Source organism: Anoplophora glabripennis, unplaced genomic scaffold, assembly GCF_000390285.2.
Source record: "Anoplophora glabripennis isolate ALB-LARVAE unplaced genomic scaffold, Agla_2.0 scaffold977, whole genome shotgun sequence".
In the NCBI taxonomy this organism is placed as follows: domain Eukaryota; kingdom Metazoa; phylum Arthropoda; class Insecta; order Coleoptera; family Cerambycidae; genus Anoplophora; species Anoplophora glabripennis.
The window spans coordinates 63,303-90,271 of NW_019417051.1; the positions used below are offsets into that span (position 1 = coordinate 63,303).

At 32.6% G+C, this 26,969-nt stretch overlaps 1 protein-coding gene across 1 annotated transcript in view; it reads left to right on the forward strand.

Annotated features, from left to right (window-relative positions):
* LOC108914893 (regulating synaptic membrane exocytosis protein 2) overlaps nt 1-26,969 on the forward strand; it is a 77,576-nt gene that overhangs the window by 9,030 nt on the left and 41,577 nt on the right. Inside the window, exons 3-4 of the mRNA XM_023455872.1 lie at nt 3,443-3,659; nt 7,070-7,509. Coding sequence (XP_023311640.1) covers nt 3,443-3,659; nt 7,070-7,509 — 657 coding nt within the window. The remainder of the gene's footprint in view (nt 1-3,442; nt 3,660-7,069; nt 7,510-26,969) is intronic.

Here is a 26,969-nt window from a genome sequence, read left to right on the forward strand (position 1 = left end):
CGTATTTTTTTATAAATAATGGCTAGAGAAAAAATAAAAAAGGGATTTTGAAGCTCAAAGTATACAGGGTGTCCGGTAAGTACCTCCTAATCTCTCGGGAGTGTATAGGGGAGGTCAAAATAAAACTAGTCCTTCCTATATTTTTTTTTCCTAATGTGCCCCCTAACGGAGTTATGGGGGGTCAAAGGGGTACCTAGAAATTAACGTTTAGGGTTATAACTTTGAAACCACCCTGTATATTTTAATAAAATTTTCGTACGTTGTATTACACATGGAGCTCTACGATTTGATGCTAAAATCAACTTTTTGCTATTATCAGGTGTCCAGAAACGGACTGGCCCTATCACAATTTTTCTCAAAATTTTGACAGAAGTAATTTTATCAAACTGAAAATATTATTATTAGATACTCTGAAGGTTTTTCTTTAAAAATGGTACTCTTTATTTATTTCGAAAAAATGAACGGTTTGCGAGATAAATCGGTTTTGAAAAAAATTGGTAACAAATACAACAACAATTAAAATTTATTTTTTTACAATAAAATCATTCCCGCTAGTGCCAGCCTACAGATTCACCATAAACATTTACTGGTGGTGAATTAAGGGAATGAATAATGCCGTTTCTTGTAAAATCAACATCTATGACCAAAATACATCTACAAATTATTATTGCTCTTGTCTCCATGGAGTTCTTTTCTATTGTTTTCGTTGTTAGACCCTGTTGATTTTAAAGTACTTGTCAAAGGCGCGTGACAGAATAAAAATTCAATTTTATTGTGGTATTCGTTTTAAGCCGTTAGAAATAACATTTAAAAATGGAAGAATATTCCTGTGCAGAATATGCTGATATGCACCTAATTTATGGGGAAGCATTATGCAACTCCGTGGAGGCAAGAAGACTTTATGAGGAAAGGTTTCCGGGTCGACATTTGCCGAGTCCAAAAACTTTTGAAAGAGTTGATCGTAGTTTAAGAGAAACAGGTAAAAAAAAATAGTGAAAAACGTTAGTGAAACTAATTTCTTCCGAATCCTTTATTTAGGAAGCTTTTTGCCACGCCGTGGTGGAGCAGGAGCCCCGAGGAGAGTACGAGACCCTCATGTAGAGGAACAAATATTGGAAGACGTTGCTAATAATCCTTCAAATAGCATAAGGAAGCTTGCGGCGCAAAACAATGTTACAAAATGGGCTGTACATGAAACTCTGAAAGAACAATTGCTTTACCCGTACCACATCCAAAAAGTACATGCTATGTCTCCAGATGATTATCCAAAAAGACTTCAATACGCCAATTGGTTTTTACAGCATCATATTCGGAATCATAATTTTGGTACATCTATTTTGTTCACCGATGAAGCAGGTTTTACAAGAGACGGCATAATTAATTCGCATAATCTACATGTCTGGGATGAAGAAAACCCTCACGCTTTAGTTCAAACTCGCTACCAACAAAGGTTTATGGTGAATGTGTGGGCTGGCATTATCGGGAATCATTTGATTGGTCCATTTATTCTGGAGCAAAGACTTAATGGTGCTCTTTATTTGCAATTTTTAGAGGAAAATCTAAATATTTTGTTAGAAGAAGTGCCCCTTCAAATAAGAACTGAAATGTGGTACATGCATGACGGTGCACCACCCCACTTTGATCGTTTAGTACGTCAACATCTGACGAATGTTTTTGGTGATCGATGGATAGGTCGAGGCGGACCTGTATTATGGCCACCTAGGTCGCCCGACCTAAACCCATTAGACTTTTTTCTGTGGGGTCATTTAAAAAATAACGTTTATTCAACACCCGTAAATAGTAGAGAGGAACTTCTGCTGAGGCTAACACAGAACTGTGACCATCTCCGCAATAATCACGGAATATTATTTCAAGTGCACCGGGAAAACATTCGTAGGATTAGAAAGTGCATTGAAGTACGGGGTGCTCATTTTGAACATCTACCGAAGTAACATTTAGGTACCTTTGTTCATTGTTGAATGTTCTTTGTTGCATGTCTTGTAAGTAAGTTATTTTTCAAATGTTATTTTTAATTGGTCACTACTTGCTCATAAAGTATAGCCAACCCGTTCAAAGATTTCTGGACTTGATAAAGTTAAAGAAATTAAATGCATGAAATAATATGTAAAAAAAATAAATTTTAATTGTTGTTGTATTTGTTACCAATTTTTTTCAAAACCGATTTATCTCGCAAACCGTTCATTTTTTCGAAATAAATAAAGAGTACCATTTTTAAAGAAAAACCTTCAGAGTATCTAATAATAATATTTTCAGTTTGATAAAATTACTTCTGTCAAAATTTTGAGAAAAATTGTGATAGGGCCAGTCCGTTTCTGGACACCTGATAATAGCAAAAAGTTGATTTTAGCATCAAATCGTAGAGCTCCATGTGTAATACAACGTACGAAAATTTTATTAAAATATACAGGGTGGTTTCAAAGTTATAACCCTAAACGTTAATTTCTAGGTACCCCTTTGACCCCCCATAACTCCGTTAGGGGGCACATTAGGAAAAAAAATTATAGGAAGGACTAGTTTTATTTTGACCTCCCCTATACACTCCCGAGAGATTAGGAGGTACTTACCGGACACCCTGTATATTTTTAAGAAAAAAATATTCCAGTTTGATAAAATGATAGTATCGATTTTTCCCGGTATGTGGAATATAGTTATTTTTTGAAGTTCAGTATTTTGACTCCTTTTCTATAATTTTTTTTTTTGTATAAAAGTAATAATGTAAACAATATTATCCATAAATATTGACAAATACATGTTACAATGAAAATAAAAATTTTTGAAAAATTATTAACAATAAATAAAAAATAAACGCTGTTCTAGTCTAATCGAGACGTAAAATGATATGAAAAAAATTAATTTGTATTTCAATTCACTTTATTTCTAGATTAGGTATATGATATAAATTCAGTCACACTTTTGCCCACACTAAGACTAGTGCGAATTAGCACCAATCGGACTTTTCAGACTTAGACAAGTCGAAAACCTCGCATCCGTGAGGGAAATTTTCCGACTCGATTTTTTTGCATATTCAGATTCATGAGATGTTCCTTAACATGAATCAAGATGATGCCGGCCGGAAATCTGGTGCTCATTTGTTTAAACACACTTTTTTAAACAAATTGTAAAAATTGTTTTTTTCACTCCGAAAATTTTTCTTGATTCATGTCTTAACATGAGATGAGATGTTCCTTAGAACATCTCACGAATCTGAATATGGAAACCTTCGGCAGCTGTTACCCGAGAACTGCCAGCTGTTAAAAAAAAAATGGTGCGAATTCGCACTGGTGTGATCTTTGAGGGTTAATTATTCGTGATAAATTCTACTCGACGGACATTACCGTTCAAAAAAGTCGCCTTATAATTTCACCTATTTATTTACCGACGGGGCGGCTTCCCGCTTCTAATAAAACTTCTTTTTTTACAGGAAGCTGCAGTCGCGGGCCGCCCTGGCCCAAGACTCGAACGAGAGTTTATTAGAAATTCCAATCCAGGAGCTGCAGAGGCGGCACTCAGAAGCCAGACTGGGAACGGGCGGTGGCTTGACGGTGGGCGGCGTGGGGAGCGGTCTGGCGCCCCCCAGGAGTCCGGAACTCCGCAGGCATTCGGACGTGTCCCCCGCATCGCTGAAGGAACTGGAAAAGGTGAGCGCGGCATTGCGACACAGCGGTCTGTTTGTATTTTTATTTGACACCAATCTAAAGCGATGAAAATCACAAAACAAGTCAGATTTATGTAAACATGTTACCCGACTATTGCTGAAATCTGAAACGGGATGTACCGGAAACTAAAGAGAAAAAAATGGATAGTGAGATACTCTAGAAACAAAGATTAACCATAATCTCATTAGTCTGCACAAACCAAACGCTCTTTTGGCTAAACTGAGCAATTTTTGGGTCTATTTTCACCCTAAATATATACAGGGTGTAAGAAGTGTGTGCCATTTCTTCAGCATGAAATAGAGTTAACATAAATGAAGAAAAAAAGTTGTATATTACAGGGGCGTAAGATTAACAGTTTTCAAAATACAGCGAGTATTAATATTGGGAGTTCCATCACAACCTGACAACAGCGCTTAACCTGCTGATCCATACCACGTGTACACGCGGCAGACTTGTCCTACGGAAAAAATGTAAAAAGCTATTATTGTGAAACATTTACTTTTTAGAATTAAGAATAAAGAAGTTCAAAAAAGTGATAAAACATTGTATTTTATAGTATTCTATGCACGCGGTTATGCCAGTATTCCTTAATTAATCGAACTTTTATACATCAAATTGGAGATTTTGATAATTTTTTTTTTCTCGGAAATGGTTGAGATTAGGACCCATGTCATAAAAGGTTATTTTGTTTATTTATTAATTAAATATTAGGACCCAATCTTTGACCAAGAGTGTGTTTTATCATTTATTGGCATCAAAATGAGTAGCACTACCGTCTTCGCACTCGCGCTTTTCTTTTGTGTGCCGATGTTATTGAACTTGAACGATGCAGTTTTAATGGCAATTTAAAATAACGAATACCCGGTGATATGCCTTACTTAAATAAAAATGTCACACGTTAATCGATAAACGCTTCATTAACTGCGCCCAGTTTATCGATCAACAAGCCCAACTCCGGCGTCGTTTGCCTAATCAAAAGTTAACTCGGTTTTCATCCAACTTCGAACACCCCTATGCTTGTGATGCAAATTTTACCTACTTAATAGCTGAATTACGTGAGGAACTGCACCGAAGCGTTCTATGGATCTCAACACCGCGATCGGTAATTACTATTAACGCGCATACCCAATTAGCAAAGCCGAGACTGGTAATTTTCTTTGAAACCTATATTTTACAAATCTGTAGTGGATAAAAATTAAAATATCAACCTCCATCGTGTGTACTCTGCGCAGTGACAAAAGTCGAGAAGTATCTTAAGAAAAACTTACCAACACCGCATTTTTTCCAAGACTACGTAAATAAAATTCAAATAGAATCATTTTTAACGATTAACGATTTGACATCAATGCGACTTTGGAACATTTTTATAGCTCATTGCTTACTTTCTTGCCCCCTGAATATTCCTTTAGCCACGCTAAATTTCCATTATGTGTCATTTTTATACGTGTCGAACCGAATATCTATCGGCTAAAAGCTAGTTTATTAGACACATACATACTTCAAAGAATAAATTTTACTGATGGTTCTTAAAAAGAAACTTAAGTAGGTACTCGTTTTTTTTAGTTTTAAGTAAAAAAACAAAATAAAAACCTTCCGAAGCCTCTTCGAAAATCAATTTGCTAGAATGATTTCCATAAGCAGAGCAAAATATCAGACGTATCTCGCTTACCGCTTGAAGAGAGTTAGTGGCTATCTATTCCCTTTAAAGCATACCCCATTTCTTGCTAAAGTGGGTCGATATATTAGAGGAAAAACCGTAGCAAGTTTTTTTATTTTATCGAAAGCCTATAATAAACGTCTGATTTACTATTATGACTCGCTTTTTGCCGCGAAAATATGTACATTTGATAATACACCCGTATATTTTTTCCGAATAATTTCTCTCGTATAGAAGGTATTGATTATGCTTCATATAACTTGTGACAGCATGAAGTAATAAAACCAAAGTGAAGATTTATGTAGATTTTTTGGTTTCTGCTATTTTCATTATAGACCAGGGCGGATCTGTTTTGAGGTGGATGTGAAAGGGGACAAGAAATTTTTTTCTGGATTACCTTCAGTTCAACTCACATAATAAAAGTGTAGATCCCTAGATCTGGGCGAGGTCCGGAAAATTATTATTTTTTTTTTTAAAGAAACGTCTTTCCGAGTACTTTAAAATTATAATTTTTGAAAAAACTTAAATTGATAAATGTCGATTTCATTTTTTCAAAAACCATTTGAAAGGTTGAGCGGTCTTTTCTATGTGAAAAAATTTTCAAGTGTCTAGGTGATTTATTTGAGGCTGTGCGACATTTTGAAAATGCGAAACAAAAATTTCAAAATATTATATTGCGAAAACTATCGAACCGATTTTAATGAAATTTGGTGTGTTATTTTATTATACTCTAAAGCTTTTTTTTACTAAAATTAGAATGCCCTCGGAACAATTAAAATATTTTTAAAAAATTATCCAAAAAAACTTGATTATTTTGCCTTTTTTCATCAATAATTATTGCTATTTTGCAACATCAGTAATAAATTTAAACATTTTTAACTTACAGTATATTGTGCAAAATTCAATTCTAAAACTTTTTTTCCTCTTTAATATTCTCCCAAATGCATAGGTTCGAAGATATAAGTAAAAAACTCAGATAAAATAGGTATCTTTTTTTCAATTTTTTGCAAATTTTTGCAATTTTGAAAATGTTCCGGACCTCGCCCAGATCTAGGGATCTACACTTTTATTATGTAGTTGTACTGAAAGTAATCCAGAAAAAATGTATATATTGTTAATGGTAGAGAAACAGTTATTATCAGATAGAAAATTACAGACCGTATCAAAAGGCTACAGTGGCGTAACATATTTAAAGGGTCATTTTTAAAAATTAAACAGATATTTTTAAAGCATTCTCTTATGTAATATGCCACTCTTTACTGATAACACAGGCCCACAAAAAAAAAGTATCGTACCTGGTATTCAGACCCTTGTATTTCTATGTGTTTTTCCGCTTAATCCGAATCTGCCTTCAGATTTGGCTCAACGGGTCTGAGTTTTCGGGAAAATTCAAAAAACAGGTTAAAATTCACAAAAAACGTCAGTTACGATCGACGAAAGTTGTAAAAAGTCAAATTATTCTACCAGCTCACTAGACGTATGATTTTTCACTCGTTTAATTTCAATTTATCATCATAGAGTCAGACAAGCTGGTCCAATTTCATTCAAAAAGAATTTACGATCGTAAATTACGTTTTTTGTGAATTTTGACCAGTTTTTTAAATTTTCCCGAAAACTCAGACCCGTTGGGCCAAATCTCAAGGCAGATTCAGATTCAGCGGTAAAAAAATGCATGGGTCTGAATACCAGATCCGATACTTTTTTTTTGTGGGTGTAATTATTACCATCATTCCAGTTAAAGGCCGGCGGCAACAAAACCCCCGATCCAGACTGGTCGCGAGGCCGAGGTGGCCGCAGCACCGCCTGCAGCAGACAGAACAGCCCGCCGCGAGAATCAACAGCGGCACCGGCCCAGCCCTCGCGCTCCCGAAGGGCCTCGAGGGTGGCGCGCCAGCACAGCTACGACGACGAGGTGAAGGGCGCCCTGGCCCCGTCCGGGGCGCCCGAAGGCGGCCTAGGCCTGCCGGCGCCCATGCCCAGGCGGGCGTCGGCCTACGACGTCTTCTCCGTGCCCGGCCTCAGCACAGTGACAGCGCCTACGGGGGGCATGGGCAGGAGGCCCTCCTTCAGGGCCCCCCCGCCCGAGCCGGCCAGTCCCCCCAGCCCAGACGCGGGGCCGCCCACCCTGGCCGCCCCCGAGGAGGACCGCAGGACCAGGAGGAGGGGATCGCACCTGTGAGTAGATATTCCCTGTGTTTTCTTCTCCGATTCGATTAAAATAATGCCGGATTAAAAAATTTATGCACTGTAAAAGAAAATTCACTCAAATTTCTCTCAATTTTACTCAAGAATGTAAAACCAGGTAAATTGAACTATTATTGAGTAATTTTGTACTATGAAAATTTAATACCTGGAGTGGTTTTGCACCACTTTAATATTCTCTTTCAATTTTAATTCAAATATCATAAATCAAGAGGATTGAAGTCCGTATTTCTGGGTGGCCAATCCAGCGATTTGGAAAAACTGCATCTAAATATGCACGCACTGGCCGAGAAAAATGCGGTGGAGCTTCCGTGGTGCATGAACCACAATGTCTCTTCTTAAATAAAGTGGAACTTCTTCAAGCCGTGGAAGCATTTTTGCTTGGCCACCCAGAAGTCCGGACTTCAATCCTCTTCATTTTTCTATTTGAAAGAATATATTGGCTCGCGTGAAGAGTTGTGGCAAAGAATACAAATCGCTGCCAACGAAGTCAGACGCAATCCCAATATGTTGTTTCAAACTCGAAGATCTCTCAGAAAACGTTGTGTAAAGTGTATAAGTTCTTCTTCGAACAATTACTTTAAATCATAATTACCTATTTTATTTGTTTTATTATTAATTGTTGTAATAACATAAATAAACACTTGGTTTGTTTCGCTTTTAATTTCTCGTATTATCAAAAAACGGTGTACGTTAAATCGATTTTTCTCGAAAACGGATCGAGATACCGAAATGAAACAAGGATGTGTACTTAATTAATGGAAAAATAATTGTTCTTTCAGGTTTTGAATCAAGTTTCGTGTTAGACATACAGGGTAAAAAGTTATTAACTAAATTTTTGGTAAAATTGGTCGTAGGTGGCGCCCTCTATGAGCAACGCTGAAATTGCAACACGCTTTTTATTCGTCGCTTAAAAAAATATAGTTTCACAAATTTTCAAGTTCCTAACCTACATATTTTCAGAATAATCGCAAAAAAACTATTTAAAATTTTAACTTTCAACAACCTGTATTTCCGAAACTATCAACTTTCGGATAAGGCTTGTTTGCGCCAATAGTCACCATTTCACGTGTAGTTCTTAAGCTTTCGATTTTCCCATTGTTAATAAATCACCCTGTATTTGAGTGAAAGTACTCAGTTTTAGTTTAAATATTAATACAAATGAGAAAAATTATCAATATTGAGTGAAAATGTAATATAAAGTAAAGTAAAATCCATTTTACAACATTTGCTGCCGCTCGTGAAATATTAAACGAATTCTTCATATTTTATTAAAATAAAGCCACCCCCTTCAGGTAACCCTACCCAAAAAAAATAATGGCATGCCATAAAGTGAGACGATCTCATGGAGCACCATATATCACCGAACCTGAAAGTAAGACGATCTAGAAAAAGATATCCGAAGGTTCTCTATTTCAGGAGATTTGTAAGCTACAACCGCCGTCCTGTCGAACCCACGTCACGAAAATATTTAATTCCTTGGATATATTTTCGGGTATCCATTTTCCAGATTAGAATATATACATATGGTCCTCTAGATGAACTGATTTTACGTCGCGCCAGAATTTTTCGCAGGATTTAAAATATCGAAAATTGACCCGGTTTCTTGAACCAGCGTAGGGAAGATCATAAAATTCGCTGCCAAAATTACATAAATTTTTTTTTACATCCGCGTTTCTGTACAATCATAAAATAAACAGCAATAGATTGAAATTTGGTGGTACTGTTTTCCCTTTCCCCACTGCAAATAGCAACGTTGAAATCTAATAGTCGAAAAACGAAGAACCAGTCTTAGATCACGAAATTAAAAAATGTTATGAACGAACAGACTTCAAGTTCATTCATTTTTCTTTGTTCTAAAAGCGGATTTCTGATGACCGTTAGAAAATGACAGCAAGCACTGATTTATTTCCACGCGGTAGTACGAAAGTATGATTAATAATTACGTCAGAAATCTCACTAACCCCGCAACTGTAAATATTTCGTTTAATTTTGTCAACTGCCCCGTATATTTAGGCCGCGATAATTACTTTTCGACAAACAGTATCAGGTCCTTTTGTATTAGGCTGTAAACATTGGGTCATTCCTGCGAATATTTCACGCTACGGAAATGACGGCTGGAACGTGTGATGTCACTTTACTGATTACCGACCAGACTAGGCGTGGTAATATCATCGGTTATATACGTTATACTCCAGGGTAATATTTGGTGCATACTTGTTTTCCGTTTATTAAATCGAACAAGGAACACAATGTATGCTGATATCTATTGAATCAGTAAGCAATTCTTTACCATAAAAATTACGTCGTAATACAGACTGTTCTACAAGCTCTATGACAAATTTTATCAGATCGTAACTGGGTTAATTTCAAACATTTTTTCTCATATGAAAATAGGCCCGATTCGTTTTTGTTTAGAAGCTACAAGCATTTTAAAAAATATAATTTCGTATTTCAGTCAAATTAGCTTGATAAATAAAAATTGTGGTTGCTATAACAATAATTATTATTTGTGTTTATAGTCCAGACGGTATCTGTTTCAAAAAGCCATATTTGGGTGAATCGTATATCCACGGAGATTTTTGGCTTTTTGGCTTTCAAATATCTTTAGAAATAAAAATTTTTCTATGCGCATAAAAAAGCGTGGGCTTAACTTTTGGCGGCACAAAAAAATTCGAAAAATGTCATATTTTTCTTCCTATTTAATTATGTATCTTTTCAAGAGTTGATTTTAGGCGAAAATGAAAAAGGAAAAAAATGTTTGTAATTAAATTTTTTACAAAACATGACTAGTCACAAATCGAATGGATGATGATTATTATGGTAAAAATCGAAAAAATCGCAAAAATGGGGTTAAAAACAATACTTTTTAGGGAATTTTTTTGGGATATTTAAATTGGGTATAGGACCTTTATACTTGGCTCAAGAAAACTTCATGTTATGTAGAATCATCACACCAAAATTCATCAAAATCGGTTGGACAGATTTTGCATAATAATTTACAATACAATCCAGATTTTGAAAAAAAAATTGCAAATTTTCAAAATTTTGCACAGCAAAAACCAAGGCACTTAGATACTTGAAAATTTAATCACATATAGAAGGGCTCTCAAGCTTTCAAACTTTTTTTTGAGAGCTCTCCTAATTGACAGATTCGAATTTTTCAAAAAAAAAGTTTGAAAGCTTGAGAGCCCTTCTATATGTGATTAAATTTTCAATTATCTAAGGGCCTTGGTTTTTGCTGCACAAAATTTTGAAAATTTCCAAATTTTTTTTCAAAATGTGGATTGCAAAATTATTATGCAAAATCTATCGAACCGATTTTGATGAAATTTGGTGTTTTTATTCTACATAACATGAACTTTTCTTAAGTCAAGTATGAAGGTCCTATACCCAACTTAAAGACCCCAAAAAAATTCCCTAAAAATAATGTCTTTTACCCCCATTTTTGGCGATTTTTTTGATTTTTACAATAATAATCACGATTCATTCGATTTGTAACTAGTCATGTTTTGTAAAAAATTTAATTACAAACATTCTTTTCCTCTTCCTTTTTCTCCTAAAATCAACTCTTGAAAAGATACATAATTAACTAGGAAGAAAAATATGACATTTTTCGAATTTCTTTAACATATTGTGCCCCCAAAAGTTAAGCCCATGTTTTTTTATGCGCATAGAAAAATTTTAATTTCTAGTGATATTTGAAAGCCAAAAAAGCCAAAAATCTCCGTGGATATACGATTCACCCAAACCAAAACAGATACCGCCTAGTCTATTAAAGTTTAAACACTAGTTAACCTTTATTAACCGAATTAACAAATCTTAAAACTATAAAAATTGTTCAAAATGTCTTTTTATTTATTTATTTTAAAATGCTTGTAACTTCTAAACAAAAAATATAATTAATATAATATAGTTAAATAAAATTTAATTGAAACCACAATCAAATCAAAATAACTGAAACCGCGTATACATAGGTCGATTCTAAAGCCTTATATAAGATAAATATTTGTTCGGAAAGTAGACCCCGGCCTCAAGCGAAATAAGAAACATCGATATACCGATTTTTGTATAATATGAAATATTACGTGACAGTTTGGAAGGCTTTTAGTAAACACTGCAATGAAAATTAGATGTAAATATCGTGCTGGGAGTATGCTTTTAGGAAAAGATAAATAGCAAAGTCTACGGAATATGTCTATGATGCACGTCGACCTTTTAGGGAGGAGATTCCGACTGAAGCTGTTTATTTTGAAGTTATGGTGGCCATATTCCCGGCCGAGAAATAGTGAAATTTCTGGCGTTTTTAGGTACTGAAATCTTTGAAAGTAAAACGTGTAGAACAAAAGTAAGCACAAACTAATATCCTTGATGTTCTGTTTATTCATTGTTACCATTTAAATTTACCCAAATAAAATAATAACTAAAAAAAAAGCGTTTGTAAAACATGCGTTTGCTGTTATTCTAACCCCACATTTTAAGAATTATTTTCACGTACTTATAAATAAAAGTAAACAATTTTATATGTAGGACTAAGCAAAGTAAATGTTATAAGAATATTTACATGTGGAATTATATATAAAAAAGTTAGTATTTTCGAAGATTTCAGTACCTAAAACCTTGATGGTTTGATCGTTTTTTGCACCTGTTTATTCGTTTTACTGCGGCGTCTTTGAAAATAACCAGATGGCATGACATAACATTCCTATTATTTGATAAGCTTTAGATTATTCAGTTATTAAATGTTTGAAATTATTTGTCTTTGCGGAAAACACTATTTAAAGAATATGGGGCCCTTGCTCGTCGAGTTACAGTCTCTGCCTCAATTCTACGCGGCTGCTCCCAAAATGGGTGCCGTTTTTAAAGTTTATTTTCACCGTAATGGTTTTATTTAATTTATAACATTTAATAAAATATAATATGTTTTGCATATAGTAGAAAACTGATGTTGTATCGTAAATAAGTAGTAATTAGTTAACTATATTTTATAATTTTGGTTCAGTTTTGCCGAAAAGACGTGAATATCCCGTTAACTTTTCAAAACCTCACAACATGGATCTGTAGCTTTCTTGAGCTTCTAATACAGGCAGGATAACGATTATCTCATAATTAATTCGGCGGTCCCATATGCGGCCCCGAATAAATTTCCCGTATTAATTTTCCCGCGTCCATTCAACGACACGTTCATTAACCTTCGAAATCTCATAATAATTTGTCTTCGCTCCCAACAAGTCGCGTCGCCCCTTTTCCAACCGCAGGACCCTCTGTCCCAACGTGTGATTTTAGTCCTTTCTACGACTCTAACATCGCGCCGACCGGCTGGCCCGCGGTTTTTATTCGCATAGAGCAGGAAAGAGAAAGAAATCGTCACAACACCGTATGCCGGGAGATAGTCGTGTGTCGAGTGTCACTTTTTGCATGCCGCCGTCGAAATGACGACAGCAAAATGGAAGTGGCGACTGTGTTTATTTCGCTTGTAATTAATATAATTCGCCCGACAGTTGCGGTTTTTGTAGATAGTTTTTTGTGACCAAAATTACAGTCTCTAGTGACTACATTTTTTTAAGCAGAATACCTAGTTATAATTTAAATTAAAAAACTTGGTTTTTAATAATAAACAAATGACAAAAAAAAACTTCCCTCACTGTGATTTCAACACTGCTTAGCTCCAGACGTAATTCGGAGATTCGGCATCCAGCATTTGAATGAATCGGCCGTTATTGGACCCACATACGTATTTAAGATATACGAAAAAAGATAAAAACGGGGAATCTAAATTGGTTCCCTTCAAATCCACCAATGGCCAAATAAATTCCCATAAAACCCTCTGGGACCTATGCTGTATATGATAAATAATTCAGGGATAGCTATTTAAGAGCGACCCAAGCAAAACTGCCCATCTTCAGAAATTAAACAGTTCATTGTATCGCTGGCGAGGGCGCTGGTTGCAAATTGTGGGTATTATAGCGCGTGATTTTATCAACAAATTCTGTTACCGTGATATCCGTGGTAATCCGAGTCATTGTTCAGTGGCCCAAGTGTCATTTAGGTACTATACACTTATTTTGGATTTTCTTTAATAAAATACAATAATGACTTTAGTCCAGGGAACGAAGAGAAAAATAGGATAAAACCTCCGAATACTTTCGGATAGATCCGATTTTTATGAAAATTTGGAATTAAGCTTATTTCACCCTGTAGATGAAAAGTTATATGCTTGATATGCGCTTCTTATTTTTAGGGGATGACAACCACCCCTTATCCTAAAAAATCGAATAAATATAAAAATTGGAGGTATATAGACTAAAATCATATCCTGTTATATTGTGGGTTATAATTTACGTTATTTTTATAAAGTGTCAACCCTTAAAAGCCACCCTTAATGATAAAAATATAAAATTATTAGTTTCTTTGACCTTAAAATATTTTTATAGCGCATATATCACAGATAGAAATATTTTCAACCAAAATATTGATTTGCTCCGAAAATTGAAGCGGTAAGGTGCCGTAGTTTTAACGATAACTTCCTTAATTTTAAAGCTATTAAGACGATTCAAAAACGATTTTACGGAAAATTTCGACAGCTCAAAGTACTTTAAAATTGAATATTTTTTAACGCGTTATTTTGAGATTTAGGGTTTGAAAAGCATGACCTTCACCATCAACCGCAAACTTCTAGCAGCGTCATCTCTTAATTTTTATCCTATACAAATAAAAAAATATATATATTCTGTGAAAAAAAATCTAAACTTTTATACTCTTAAAGTTATTTTCAAAAATATGTTACTTTTTTGGAATTAAACAAAACATTTCAATCAAAACGTAATATTTTCAAAAATATGCGTTCTAAACCACTTAAACTTGTATAATATATTGTTAGCACATAAAAAATGTAAATTGTATTACCTTTAACAGTAAATCTCGTGAAAAATTCATCAGTTTCTGTACTGATTTTTTTTCCGAAAAATCGAATTAACAGTTTGATTTTGACCATAACTCTGTTTATTTTTATGCTATTGACTTAAAGTCAAGTTCATTTTAAAGAATTTTTAAAGTACTTTAAAAAATGTTCTGTGCATGTTTCTTGAAAAATAGAATTTTTTTTAGTTATGTTACGTTAAATGCTTCCAATTTAGTTTCTGAAATGTAGAAGGATTACCTTGAACTTTAAATCCCGTGAAAAATTCATCAGTAGATTTTTTAAAATACTTAAAAAAATGTTCTATATATATTTTTCTTCAAAAATTGAAATTTTTTAGTTATTTTACGTTAAATGCTTCCAATTTAGTTTCTGGCGGACATGAAATTGTCTTCATCCAGCTGTATCTCAACACCTATTGCACCTACATAAATGAAAAAAAACACAATCTTTTTCTTTTTCAATAAGCTACATTTTCTTCGTGATTTTTTTTCAAAGAATGTCTATTTTCCGAGTTATTCGAGAAAAACTACTGAAAAACGTCTTTTTTTTAATAAAAAATGTACATTTTCAATCACCAATAACTCGGAAAATATTGACGTACCGAAAAATCTTCATAACATACTTTTTGCTTAAAACTGATTGCTGGGGTTATTTTCAATTCGATAGAGCAATTTTTGTTTCAAGGTGAATTTAAATTATTTTGACAAAACCACAAAAATTCACATCGAAACCTTTGCCTTTCTCCACGCTAAACTATTAGACTATATCTCTTCCAGAACATTTGCTTCTTTAGTCCATTGAGTGCCGTGATATCCTAACAAGGAGTTTGATTCAGCAACATTTAGACTGGAATTATAACTACCTATTATCATCCAGGTAGGTTTGAATTCAACACTCTGACAGTTAGGCGGAGTTGGAAATATGTCACGCTTTGGTTTCCACTTGACTCTCGTCATTCAGTGGAGCTGCAAGAGCCATTATTTCAGTTAGCAGTTGTCTTTACTACATATAAATAGTGAGTTATCCCTTTACAAGCACGCGATAACACTGCGGGAAAAAATATACTAATCCATAATAAATCCTTAATAAGATGTCGGCGAAGTGACTGACGACTGATGTCTATTTCATCAGATAACAGCTTCCGTCTTTATATAAGACGTTTTCAAAAGAAGTAGCACAAATGGCACCGGAGAATCTACAGCTCAAAAGAACACGTTTCATCTGTTCAAAGTTCCTAGAAAAATATATAGAATAGCGGCCTTAATTTGAAAACTAAAAAAGGCATAGTTGTCAAATTTGACACAAATTTTCTACCAATGCATGTGCAACTTTTCTGCTTCTTGGAGATAGATAGGCGCGGTATCTGTTTTGGTTTGGGTGAAACGTATATCTACGGAGATTTCTGTCTCTCATACTGCATAAATAAGAAATATTTGATTTCATAAAATGCTTACATTTGTATTTTTTCTATTTGTTGAACATCCTATGTGGCAACATTGCATCGTCGTGTTTACTACAGCCCAGCGGTGCGGTGTTTAAAATTTCTTCTAATTTGAGAATAGTTTTGTCGAATTTTATCTGCATTGTGTGCCGATCATATTTACGTTATTTGAAATTGAAATAAATATTAAAAAAGTCATCCTGATCAGGGATCGAACCCGCTACCTCTCGCATGAAAGGCCAACGCGCAACACTCTGCACCACTAGACCACAGTTTTTAAACGTTCAAGTTATGACTTATATACGTAGGTATATTTTGAAATACTTAATTTGTAATTACTTAATGTATTATAGTATAAAAATTATAACATTATGTAAACAAAGTAACTATATATTGGATAAATAGATAATGAATCTAAAAAAAAGGTGATACAATTTTTGCTACTGTTTCCAAATTGCAAGAAATTTGGGACAGGACGCTGCCTGAAGAGTGCGAGGTAAATACAATGCTTGCCAGAATTAAAACTTATTATTTGTTCAAGACACCTTGTATAACAGTATTAACTTACCAAACAGTACATTGTGTCATTTCAAAATATAAATGTTTGCTGTTATGCACACAACACAATGGAATAATTTCATGCAGTTTTTATCGTCTTATTAATGTGGTTTAAAGCAGACACTTTTACTTTTGTATTTTTGAACGACTCGATATACAGGGTGTGAATACTTATACCCATATACAGAAATGTTTAATTAAAAATTATATAACCATTTGGCAAAACCTTTAAAGGCCATAATTACTTTACAACAGAAAAATTCGTATCCATTCATTATAGCAGGTATAAAAGGCGTGCTAAAGGCATGTTCAGCGCGATTTTTCACGTGCGTGGTTTTCTGAAATGTATGCATATGCCTACAATATGTAATGCGACACGTATGTGTAGGCTTCCATGGTCATTATCCATTAAAGTTTTACTTCATCCGGGTGTATCAGTAGGCGTAATTTTTTTTATAATTCACCGCCCCGTTTTGTCGCGTCTTCGGATGAAATCTGAAACTAATCTTCGAAATGTTCTGAAGAAGCTGGCTTTGATAAGTCACGTCAAAAAAATACATCGCCGATCACCGCAAAAAGAGAGCACTTTGCGTTAGAAATAATAATTTCCATATGACTCTATGACTCAGTGGCGGCTCGTGACTTTTTTAGATGGGTGGGCAAAATTTTTTTTCTCATGTAACTTAATATATAATAATTGCAATCTACGTTAGTCTATTTACTTTTGAAAGTGTAAAAAACTTAAGAATTATGAAGATAGTTAATATAAATATACCTGAAAATTTTATTAGTTATTCCAAAAGTATACCTAATAGTTCAGCAAGAACAAACGAGAATGTCATCACAGTGATTTCTTGCCGGGATAGGGGATAAGGCAAGGATTATGGCATAGAAGGACATATAAAAAATTATATAATTCTCTAAACAAATAGTAAAATTCTCTATCACTTTTATAGCTGAAATTACTAACGATAAATTATACTAAAATTCTAATAAGTAAATAAATAAATAAATAAGTAAATAAATAAATAAATAAATAAATAAATAAGTAAATAACCAAATCAATAAGGCGCTTTACAATGTCTCTATTTTCGTTCACGACTTTATTATGGTTTAAAATATTCTCACGAAATGCAGAATCAAGAAAAATTTGAATGTTTTGGTTTCCTAATAATTTAAATTTTAATGTTGAATATGTATGCTCCTCCGATCGCTCGTGTTTTTTTTTAAAGATTCATTTATATGTTTCAGATCTGAATATCCAAGATAATTCCATGGAGTTTTACTTTTTTCATTAAACTGTAAGCAATTCCAACAATATAATTTGTTTCTGGTTTCATTACCTTTTAACCATTCATATTTATTGTACCAATTTTTACTAAATGATCTGTTACTTCCGCAATTGTTTTTATTTATTAAATTTTTCATGTCAGGCGTAGGTTTTAATCTTGAAATAAATAATAATTTATCATCGAAAGTTAACATACAAAATTTTTTATTTAATAAAAAATTAATAATATCACCATTGCTACTCACCAATTCGCTATTTTCGGCTTACCATTTTGCTTTATTCCAAACTATTAAACAATAAAAACTTACCTAAACCACTATACTAACCCTAACCTAGAACTTACAAACAACCAAGTCGTGAAGTACAAGGAATAACAAATCTCTACCTTCCTAATCTATGAAATAAAACTAACATCAAACCGCGTAAGTACCCGAAGAATATACGAGTGAAATCGAAGGGCTTGCCCGGAGAGTAGAGTTATTTTAGGTAATTCAATTATGTATATTCAAATGATAATTTATTAAAAATCTGATTGAAATAAAAAAATATATTAAATAGAAACTATTTTTTTTTAATGGAACAGTTTATTATTTGAAAAAATAAATAAATATGTATGGAATTTAAAAGTCCTAAAAAATAATTTATATCACTTCCATATTTACAAACTCGAATCTATTAAAATATTGAACATTTTTCAGCAATCACTCTTAATTTAGTTTAACAGTAACGCTTCAAAATAACCTTAATAAATATAATTGTCAAAGAACATTCAACATATCATAGATATTTATTTTTTAACGCGATTTATAAATTATTATAAAACGGTTTATTACTTCGTTTACTAATATTTGTTTTCTGGAATACCTTTGCAGAGAAAAATTGTTTTAATGTTCAAACATTAATTTAAAGAACAAAATTACAGCACATAAATATACATATATTTCTAACCGCTGCTGGTTGGCTGGCGAAAAGCCGTAGCTGGCCGAAACAATACTCGATGAGTATGATGCGGGTGCGGGCTGTGTCCGGGCTCGCCCGACTTGGGCTAGATATTCTAAATTAGTGAACGACTTACGTTTCCGATTACTCTCTAGTCCAAGCCCTGCCTGCGTATAAGCAGGCAACGTACGGCGTTGTTTAATTCCTCGGCCACGGGCTGGCCCGAATGTCATATTGGTTGCTGCCGAGATTACCCCAAAAATAATTTACATCACTCCCATGTTTACAAACTAGAATCTATTCAAATATTGAAAATTTCTCAGCAATCACTTTTAATTCAGTTTAACATTAACGAGTTAAAATAACCTTAATAAATATAATTATCAAAGAACATTCAACATAGCACCATAGATATTTATTTTTTTACGCGATTTACAAATTATTATAAAACGGTTTATCATTTCGTTTACTAAAATTTGTTTTCTGGAATACCTTTGCAGGGAAAAATTGTTCTAATATTTAAAAATTCATTTAAAGAACAAAATTACAGCAAATAAATATACGTATATATATTTCCAACCACTGGTGAAAAGTCTTAGGTGGTCGATACAACACTCGATGGGTGCTCAATGGGTATATGCGATGCGATATGCGAGCTGTGTGCGGGCTCGCCCGAATTGGGCCAAACATTCTAAATTAGTGAACGACTTACGTTTCCGATTATACTGTCTAGTCCTAGGTGCGTATAAGCATGCAAGGTATGGTTGGGGTACGACGTTGTTTAATTCAGCGGCTACGGGCTAGCCCGAATGTTATGTTGGTTGCTGCCGAGATCATGATTAAAATATAATTTTAAAATTTGGTAGGGGGAGTTTCAAAGGAGGTAACGCATTTTCAAATATCACTAGAAATGAAAATTTTTCTATGCGCATAAAAAAACGTAGCTTAACTTTTTGGCGGCACAATATGTTAAAAAAATTCGAAAAATGTCGTATTTTTCTTCCTATTTAATTATGTATCTTTTCAAGAGTTGATTTTAGGCGAAAATGGAAGAGGAAAAAAATGTCTGTAATTAAATATTTTACAAAACATGACTAGTTACAAATCGAATGAATCATGATTATTATGGTAAAAATCGAAAAAAATCGCAAAAATGGGGTTAGAAAACAATACTTTTTAGAGATTTTTTTTGGGGGTATTTAAATTGGATATAGGTCCTTTTTTACTAGGCTCATGAAAACTTCATGTTATGTAGAATCATCACACCAAATTTCAGCAAAATCGGTTCTATAGATTTTGCATAATAATTTTGCAATCCAGCTTTTGAAAAAAAATTGCAAATATTCAAAATTATGTACAGCAAAAAACAAGGCCCTTAGATACTTAATCACATATATAAGAGCTCTCAAGCCCAATAAATAATATTTGAATTATACTTTAATCACAAAAGATATTATGATTAAATTAATAAATTAATTATAAAAAATCAATAACTTTTAAAACCTGCTTTAAAAAATTTGATTTGATTGAATATTCACAAAGTTATTCTAATTGTTTATAAGTACAAAAATTCGACCAATGATTAAACAAGCGCCAGAGCTCTCCTAATTGACGGATTAGAATTTTTCAAAAAAAGTTTGAAAGCTTGATAGTCCTTCTATACGTGATTTGGTGTGATGATTCTATACAACATGAAGTTTTCTTGAGCCAAGTATAAAGGTCCTACACCCAATTTAAATACCCCAAAATAATTCCCTAAAAAGAATTGTTTTTTAACCCAATTTTTGCGATTTTTTCGATTTTTACCATAATAACCATGATTCATTCCATTTGTAACTAGTCATGTTTTGTAAAACAATTTTATTACAATTTATTTTCTTCTATTTTCGCCTAAAATCAACTCTTGAAAAGGTACCTACATAATTAAATAGGAAAAAAATATAACATTTTTCGAATTTTTTTAATATATTATGCCGCCAAAAGTTAAGCCCACGCTTTTTTTTATGCGTATAGAAAAATTTTCATTTCTAGTGATATTTGAAAGCCAAAAAGCCAAAAATCTCTGTGGATATACGATTCACCCAAACCAAAACAGATACCGCCTAGTCTAAAAGCATTACGTGGAAGTAGGATGACCTTTGCTCTCGAATTGTATTTCTTGTAGTTCAAAAGAACCGGTATAGAATTTAGATGTCTAGACTTTGTGTATTTAATCTATGGTCTAGACAAAAGACAAACCATACCGTTGTCAAGATATCACTATCACTATAATGTCATTTAAGAAAAAATTTCATTAAACATTTTCATTTGTAATTCTCATTAGTTGAGTTACTAGACATTTTTAGTGATATAAATAGTTATTTATCCAAACAACCGCAGCTACCTAATTAGGTTAGAAGAACGCGACACAAATAACTAAAAGCAAATGCTGACTTAAAACAATAAAAAATTGACGCCCAAATGTAGTTCCACCTACATACGGGTCTGTCTGTACCAATGTTCTTTTAGTTACCTACCACGCGTTTTAAATATGTGGGAATAGCGGTCACTTTTCGACAGTGAATATTTCCTTTTTCAGTGGCAGCTCACCGATGACGAAATATGATGTACAGGGTGTTTTAATTTGGCCACATCACCAAATTAAAACATTTTTAATTATTATTTATTTGTTTAACATTATTGCTTATTATATTTCCGTATTTTAAAATGATAAAACTTCTGGCTTTGCATCTTTTAACCAAATTCTGTCGATACCGCACATAAAAAAGAGAAATTAGATTTGCCCTGACCAAAAACTTTTCCAATTCTCTTCAATGGCCTATTTATTGTACCAGTTTTTAAAGTCTGCATATACTCTGGTTGTGTATAAAATCAAATCAAAATAAAATTACTGTAGCTGAAAATATAGTAATACCTCCGAATTTTTTATAACTGCATCGATTTTTCTATAAATTTAGAATTAGGCCCATCTTACTCCCCACTTCAAACCTTATATATGCGCTAGGTGTGCCTTTTGTTCCTGAGGGGTGAAAACCACCCCTTATTGGAAAAAAGAAAAAATACAAATTTAAGCATTTTATATAATCAAATAGGTATTTTTTATTTATACAGTCTGAGTAATTTCATGTGCTATCTAACATGAAACTTAATGTATCCTAAATTTTCAACACGGAAAAACCTTTAAAAACCACCCCTTTGGATGAAAATAATATAAAAAATGTTATACAAAATAATAAGTTTTAATTCTGGCAGGCATTGTATCTACCTCGCACTCTTCAGGAAGCGTCCTGTTACAAATTTCTTGCAATTTGGAAACAGTAGCAAAAATTATATCACCCTTTTTTTAGATTCATTTATTCAATATATAGTTAATTTGTTTCCATAATGTTATAATTTGTATACTATAACATATAATGTAATTACAAATTAGGTATTTCAAAATATAGCTACGTATATAAGCCATGACTTGAACACTTATAAAACGTGGTCTAGTGGTGCAAAGCGTTAAGCGTTGGTCTTTCATGCGAGAGGTAGTGGGTTCAATCCCTGCTCAGGTACTGACTTTTTAATATTTATTTCAAATAATATGAATATGATCGGCACAGTATGTAGATAAAATTAGACAAAATTATTCTCAAACTAGGAGAAATTTTAAACACCGCACAGCTGGGTCCGTAGTAAACATGACGATGCAATGTTGCCATATTATAGGATATTCAACTTACAATTAGGTATATGACAAGGCGAAATCGGCGGCTTCGTATGAAAAAATTAGTGGATTCGATTTTTTTGCATAATCACCTCCGTGAGATGTCTCTGAATGAGGATCAAAATGTTACTGGCTGGTAACCTGGTCACAATTTTTTTAAACTATTTTTTTTTAAACAAATTGCAAAAATAACTTGATTTGCTCCGGAAAAAGTTTATTTAGGTATTTTGGGGTATTCTAAACAAAATAGTTCCTATACACTATGCCCCTAAAATCAACGGTTTCCGAGTTATAAACAATTTAAAGTACGAAAAAATGCAAAAACGGTCATTTTCAAGACTCAAAAACAATAACAAAAAATCAAGTTTTTGATGTTACTAAAATTTAAAAGTAATCTTTAAACATACCTTGACAAAATACGGAGGACTGATTTGGTGTAATTACATTGCAATGCGTATTATTTTACCTATTAACAATATACATTTTGACTTGCGAGCCGCGCCGCTCGGGCACTCCACTGTGCGCCGACCCCGTCAGCGCCTCACTTTTTCATATATCTCGACATATATTTTAAAATAAATAAAAAATAAAGAGTAAAATGTCTTAAACTTATAAATATATTTATTTAAGGATAAAATTTTCACATTCGTCTGCATTACAACCACATAAAGTAACACAAGTAACATTATTTTTTCTACAACTACATGCTTTAGTTTTACATGTTTTCAAACATTTACATCAATCGATCAGGTATTATTAAACATAAATATGGGTAATACTGCACCATTTTCATCTAGTTTGTAACCGAAATTTTCGATATTCAACGTCTGGTATTTAGAGTATATTGAATTTTTCCAAATATACGTTTGCAATTATGCTCTTAATACGTGTAGTTTAAAGACATCAGAAGTACATGGAATATTTCCTAAGTTTATACCCATTCCACACGTTCGAGAAAAAATATTTAACCTATAGCGGCGCGGGAATTTCATTGCGATATTCGCAAATTCAAAATTAGATATTATTTAAGTAAAGTAGATATATTATTATTGTTATTATTATTATTGTTACTGTTTAGAAATTTATAATATCAATAAACAAAAAATAATTTTAATAAATAAAAATTCAGCATTGCTAAAATGTATCAAAAAGTGAGGTGATGAATATATACACGAGGTCGGCGCAGAGTGGAGTGCCCGAGCGGCGCGGCGCGCAAGTCAAAATGTATATTGTTAATAGGTAAAATAATACGCATTGCAATGTAATTACACCAAATAACTCCTCCGTATTTTGTCAAGGTATGTTTAAAGATTACTTTTAAATTTTAGTAACATCAAAAACTTGATTTTTTGTTATTGTTTTTGAGTCTTGAAAATGGCCGTTTTTGCATTTTTTCGTACATTAAATTGTTTATAACTCAGAAACCGTTGATTTTAGGAGCATAGTGCATAGGAACTATTTTGTTTAGAATACCCCGAAATACCTAATAAAACTTTTTCCGGAGCAAAACAAGTTATTTTTGCAATTTGTTTAAAAAAAATTAGTTTAAAAAAATTGTGACCAGGTTACCGGCCGGTAACATTTTGATCCTCATTCAGGGACATCTCACGGAGGTGATTATGCAAAAAAATCGAATCCACTAATTTTTTCATACGAAGCCGCTGATTTCGCCTTGTCTAATACTTTTAGCCCAGTTATGGTAGCTGAAAATATAGAAATACCCCCGAATTTTTTATAACTGCATCGATTTTTCTCAAAATTTAGAATTAGGCTCATCTTCCTCCCTACTTCTTCAAAACTTATATATGCGCTAGGTGTGCCTTTTGTTCTTGAGGGGTGAAAACCACCCTTTATTGGAAAAAAAGAGAAAATACAAATTTAAGCATTTTATGTAATCAAATCTTTTTTATTTATGCAGTATGAGTAATTTCATGTGCTATCTAACATGTATCCCAAATTTTCAACCCGGAAAAACCTTCAAAAACCACCCCTTTGGATGAAAATAATATAAAAAAAAATTTTTCAACTTGAGCCGTTTTAATCGTGCATTTTTCTCAAATTAAAATAGATTTTTTGATTAAAAAATCTTTTTTATGGATTCCAACTTTTCAAACCTTGAAAAATACCCCTTCTTTCGAAAATAAAATGAAAAAATATTATTGAAGGAGTAGAAACATTTTAAATGTGCATTCGTATATTTTTCTAAAATTATCACCTATACAGTGTTTATTTTTTTGACGATAACTTTCTTACTTTTTAAGATTTTTAATTGCACAAATGCTCATTTTGCAGGGAATTGTATGGGCTACATGAATTTTTGAAATAATTTTTTTAAGCCCTTCATTTTTAAGTTTGAAGGGTTTAAAGGGCTCGAAAAGGGTGGTTCTCTCATTCATATGTTAACTTAAAATGGCGATATCTCGATTAATATTAATTTTGGAGGAATAATAAAAAGTTACAGCGTAAAAATCGATTTTTTTTCCAATATTTGAAAAATTAACAATTTCAAAAATTAAGTTATTTTTCGAAATCATGCTTTGTAAGTGAGCCAAAGACCCAGAACATTCTTAGAACATAAATGAATAAATCTGTAAATGGATTGCATTTAATTTTAATTCTGTCGCCAATAAAGGCACTGATTTATTTATTATTTTTTTCTTAAATAAAATGAGACTATCATGTTGTTTCGATCATATTTCCGTTAATTTTGATTCTAAAGACTTAAAACAGCTCATTTTAAACTTTTTTCAAAGTACTTTAAAAAAGGTGCAAATAGTTTTTTTCCTAATATTTATGATTTTAGCGTTAATTAACGTTAACTGGTTCCAATTTAGTATTTAGCTAACATATAATAATGTTTAAAAATCCATAACTCGGTTTATATTGCAATTAGAGAAAAACAAAATATGTCATTAGATTTGTTTTTTTATTACCTTTCTTTTTGTTCATTACAACTTTTTCGTTAACTCCAATGGTTTCAGAGTTATTTGCAAAAAGCTGTCCGAAAACAAGCACTTTTTCAGTAAAAAATCAACATTTTATTCCATTGTGTGCATAACAGCAAACATTTATATTTATAAATGACATAATAATGTACTATTTGGTAAGTTAATACGGTTATACAAGGTGTCTTAAAATAGTTGAACAAATAATAACAGTTTTAGTTCTGGCAGGTATTACCTATATCTACCACGCACCTTCAGGAAGCGTCCTGTCCCAAATTTCTTGCAATTTGGAAACAGTAGCAAAAATTATATCAACCTTTTTTTAGATTCATTATTTATTTATTCAATATATAGTTAATTTGTTTACATAATGTTATAATTTTTATACTATAACATATTATGTAATTACAAATTAAGTATTTCAAAATATACACACTTCAATAAGCCATGATTAGAACATTTGGTAAGGGTGGTCCAGTGGCGCAAAGCATTGCGCGTTGGCCTCTCATGCGATAGGTAGTGGGTTCGATTCCCGATGCAGGCATGACTTTTTTATATTTATTTCAATTTCAAATAACGTGAATTATGATCGACGGCACACAAATGCAGATAAAATTCGACAAGATTATTCTCAAAATAGAAGAAATTTTAAACATCGCACCGCTAGAACTGTAGTAAACACCACGATGCAGTGTTGCCATATTATAGGATATTCAACTTACAATAATTATATAGGTATAATTTTAGTACATTTAGCCCAGTTATTGTAGCTTAAAATATATTAATACATCCGAATTTTTTATAACTGCTTCGATTTTTCTCAAAATTTAGAATTAGGTTCATCTTACCCCCCACTTCAAAACTTATATATGCGCTAGGTGTGCTTTTTGTTCTTAAGGAGTGAAAACCACCCCTTATTGGAAAAAAAAGAAAAAATACAAATTTAAGCATTTTATGTAACCAAATCTTTTTTATTTATGCAGTATGAGTAATTTCATGTGCTATCTAACATGAAACGTAAAGTATCCCAAATTTTCAACCCGGAAAAACCTTTAAAAACCACCCCTTTGAATGAAAATAATATAAAAAATTTTTTTTCAACTTGAAACGTTTTAATCATGCATTCTTATCAAATTGAAATTGATTTCTTGATTAAAAAATTTTTTTTATCGATTGCAACTTTTCAACCCTTGAAAAATACCCCTTCTTTCGAAAATAAAATGAAAAAATTTTATTGAAAGAGTAGAAACATTTTAAATGTGTACTCGTGTTAAATCAACATTTATTCCCTTCTGATAAAATAATTTTGAATCGATTGCAACTTTTCAACCCTTAAAAATTACCCTTTACATTTATTTATATATTTATATGTATTTTCTTAAAATTATCACCTATAAGATTTTTAATCGCACAAAGGCTCATTTTGCAGGGAATTGTAAGGGCTACGTGAATTGTTGAGTTGATCTTTTTTAAGCCCTTCATTTTTAAGTTTGAAGGGTTTAAAGGGCTCGAAGAGGGTGGTTCTCTCATTCATATGATAACTTAAAATGGCGATATCTCGATTAATATTAATTTTAGAGGAATAATAAAAATAAGCAAAATCATCAGCAAAAATAAAGCTAAATTTT